Raw genomic sequence first — 4,118 nt, 5'->3', positions numbered from 1 at the left:
ATGGATTAGAGGTCTTCACGGGACAACCAGGGCCCGACCCGGGATCCGTACGGGTTCGGGTCTAAAATTTTTCTGAAAATAAGAGAAAAGACAAAAATACTGAAAAGTACACAAGTTCAGATTCACTTTTAAGCAACACAACAGTCATATTTCTATATGTATTTAGGGAAGTTTTTTTCCGCAGCTGTATAGTAATTACAGTATATACCTGATTCTTAATACTGTAAAATACTGTCCTGAGCCATTAAACTGTCCACTAATCTGCAGAAAAATCCTCCACAATCGTTGCTTTTCAGCATCTTCTGCATATCTGACCCTTGTTCACCAGTGACTGTATGATGTTGACATTTATCTTTTTAAAGTGAGGAAAATTAAGAAAATCATACACAACTATCACAACAATACAAATATTCTCTGATGCGCAACACAAAACATTTACAGTTTTTTAAAATAATTTTGTCAATGTCATTTTTCAAAACTATAGACACAAAATTCACAAACGATTATCAAAAAACATTAAGCATCTTTCAACTGTCAAATAACTGTATGCAGCTTTGCAGTGTACCACAGTATGTAATGTGATTACTGTAAATTTGTTTGACTTTCCCCCTGCAGAATAGAGACTAGGCCAAAATAGAGGTGGCAGAAGCAAAATTCTGACTAACCAACAAGGGCAGGCTGTGGTCAGAATTGATATTCGATGAAATTATATTCGCCTTACAGAAATCCGGCAGCTCATGTCGTGATTGGTGAGGAGAAGAACCCAAGTGCAGGCAGACACGGATGATGAAGGGGTAACAAGGACTTTAATAACAAAATACAAAACAAACATCCACGATGGGAAAACACTAACTAAACTGGATACAAAAAACTGAAAACAAACTCATCCCACAAGGGGGGCAAACGTAAACAACTAGGACTAAAACGAGGAACTTTGAAACCATACATACACTAGGAACACTACATACATGGCATGAAACGTGGAAACAAGGCAGGATACATGTACAGCATACAAGAGCAACGAACCAGCACAAGACGATATACAAGAGGGCATTAAAAAGGGGAACAAACACAGGATAATTACTAAGGGGCAGGTGAAGGTAATGAAACACTAATGGGAAGGCTAACGAGACAAAAGGGCGGGAAACACTGACGAGACACGAGAAAGCACATGGCATGTCAGAATCAAAACAAAGCCATGTCTTTCTCACACAAAACCTAAGGCTATGCCATGACTCCGCTGCAAGACCAAGAATAAACATGACATGATGGCGGAATCATGACATAAGCCCCCCCTTAAATGAACACCACCAGGTGTTCATCAAGGAGTAGACTAACAAGACAGGGCAGACTGGGACAATGACAAGACAAGGCAAAACACTGTAAACAAGATCAAGGGCAGACAAGCATAAATTACAAAGGGGTTGGGGTGACATAATAAAAATAACAAACAAGGGAGGGGGGGAGGGGGAACAACAAAGTTCATGGGGGGAACACATGAGTCCATGGGGGGGGAAGTCCAAACGGATTGGGACGAGGGGGAACAGTTCTTGTCCCTGGTGCTCGAAAGCGCGGAGTCCCAGGGGACTTAGGGGACACCCTGGGGGGCGGCGCTCGAGAGCGCGAAGTCCCCGACAGGGCAGGACTTGGCGTCGGCTGGAGGGCCGGCTGGGGAACATGGCTTGACGCCGGCTGGAGGGCCGGCTGGGGAACATGGCTTGACGCCGGCTGGAAGGCCGGCTGGGGAACATGGCTTGACGCCGGCTGGAAGGCCGGCTGGGGAACATGACTTGACACTGGAGTGGGTGCAGGCGGGACCACCGGACTTGGGACCACCGGACTTGGGACCACCGGACTTGGGACCACCGGACTTGGGACCACCGGACTTGGGACCACCGGACTTGGGACCACCGGACTTGGGACCACCGGACTTGGGACCACCGGACTTGGGACCACCGGACTTGGGACCACCGGACTTGGGACCACCGGACTTGGGACCACCGGACTTGGGACCACCGGACTTGGGACCACCGGACTTGGGACCACCGGACTTGGGACCACCGGACTTGGGACCACCGGACTTGGGACCACCGGACTTGGGACCACCGGACTTGGGACCACCGGACTTGGGACCACCGGACTTGGGACCACCGGACTTGACGGGACCACCGGACTTGACGGGACCACCGGACTCGAGACCGCCCTCCGTTGCCTCTTCTTCCTCAGCCGAGCCACCCGCCTGGTGGGCGGCTGAAGGAATGACGAGAAGGGCACGGGCGGCTCGGGATTGGAGGCCTCGGACGAGGACCCCCAGGATTCCCGTCTGCCACGCTTGCCACCAAAGCTGACTGCGGGTGAGGAGGCTGTAGGTGGTGGAGCAGATGGTGTGGTGATGCCCATAACCCCGATCTGCAGGGCACGACCCTCTGGAACTGCGGCCAGCGGAGATGAATAGCCAAGTTGGCCTGAGATCCTGAGCTCAGAGTGTGCGACGGCGCACCTCCACACATCCTCAAACTCCAACGGCTTCAGCGATCTCATCTCCGCTGGCGAAAGAGGGTCCCTCAGACCGGCGTTAAAAAGCACCGCCAGCTCCTCCTCACCACGGACCATCTCCTCTGCGACATCCAGGAACCTGCCCAAATAACTTTCCAAGTCAGTATTCCCTTGTTGGACGCCGCAGAGAAGACGAGGCTTCCGGGCCCGTGTGGTCATTGCTGCCTGCTGGGTTCAGTAATGGCTGGTTCGTTCTGTCGTGATTGGTGAGGAGAAGAACCCAAGTGCAGGCAGACACGGATGATGAAGGGGTAACAAGGACTTTAATAACAAAATACAAAACAAACATCCACGATGGGAAAACACTAACTAAACTGGATACAAAAAACTGAAAACAAACTCATCCCACAAGGGGGGCAAACGTAAACAACTAGGACTAAAACGAGGAACTTTGAAACCATACATACACTAGGAACACTACATACATGGCATGAAACGTGGAAACAAGGCAGGATACATGTACAGCATACAAGAGCAACGAACCAGCACAAGACGATATACAAGAGGGCATTAAAAAGGGGAACAAACACAGGATAATTACTAAGGGGCAGGTGAAGGTAATGAAACACTAATGGGAAGGCTAACGAGACAAAAGGGCGGGAAACACTGACGAGACACGAGAAAGCACATGGCATGTCAGAATCAAAACAAAGCCATGTCTTTCTCACACAAAACCTAAGGCTATGCCATGACTCCGCTGCAAGACCAAGAATAAACATGACATGATGGCGGAATCATGACAGCTCATCTTGGACAATGATGACCTCTTCAACTATGTGGAAGCCATAAACTTGCAGACTATTGCCTGTGTGCTGAAAAGACATCAAGTGTCTTTAAAACAGCTATACTGGGTTGCTTTTGAAAGAAATGCAGATCGAGTGACACAACTGAGGATTGAGAATGTTCCGTTTTACTGTAAGATGACTATTGTGTGTGTGTTGGGGATCCCCAAAACCTCAGTAATTTGGCCAAAACAAGGAAAAGTGGTCTGAATATAATTGGCCAGCGAGCAATCATCCAAGTGCCTGAACAACATGGAGCCAATATCACAATGGTGCGGCTATATCGGAACATGGTGCGGTAGGACGCAGACCTCTTGTTGGGTCTTATAATGCACCTCTTCTTGTAGACTTCCTTGATGAGCTAAATCAGGTCTGTAGAGCTGATGGTGTGACCTATGTTATCGTCTGGGATAATGTTCAGTGTCACCATGCTCGAATGGTGTGGCATGGTTTCAGGCCCATCGACAATTTGTCGCATTGTATTTACTGCCATACTTCCCTACCTGGACAATGTCCCCACTTTGCTCCATGGTCCCCTTTTGGTAGAAAATTATAATTCTCATTGTGGGGACTGTTGAGTGTTGCACAAAATGTATCAGAGCTCACTTTTCCCTACAATGATAGTCAAGAACACACACATGACTCTGAGTAAAGGGGCATTCCAGCTGAGGATCAGTGGTTCTCAAACTTTTTCATTGTAAGGTCCCATTTGTGTAGAGTGCATTGCCCCTAAATAAAGACTAATAATCTTAAATTTATAATTTTAACTGAACCAAAAAC

At 48.2% G+C, this 4,118-nt stretch overlaps 1 protein-coding gene across 1 annotated transcript; it reads right to left on the bottom strand.

Annotated features, from left to right (window-relative positions):
* Positions 1-788: 788 nt before the first annotated feature.
* On the bottom strand, positions 789-3,043 carry LOC306906185 (uncharacterized protein). The gene is made up of 2 exons (XM_079477333.1): positions 1,852-3,043; positions 789-1,776 (listed from the first exon to the last, which is right to left on the bottom strand). The coding sequence occupies exons 1-2, from the start codon at positions 2,713-2,715 to the stop codon at positions 1,483-1,485; spliced, it is 1,158 nt and encodes a 385-aa protein (XP_079333459.1). The 5' UTR covers positions 2,716-3,043; the 3' UTR covers positions 789-1,482.
* Between the last annotated feature and the right edge of the window lie 1,075 nt (positions 3,044-4,118).

The sequence above is a fragment of the Barbatula barbatula genome (genome assembly GCF_947034865.1).
Source record: "Barbatula barbatula genome assembly, chromosome: 17".
Classification (NCBI taxonomy): domain Eukaryota; kingdom Metazoa; phylum Chordata; class Actinopteri; order Cypriniformes; family Nemacheilidae; genus Barbatula; species Barbatula barbatula.
This window is presented reverse-complemented; position numbering and strand designations above follow the sequence as displayed.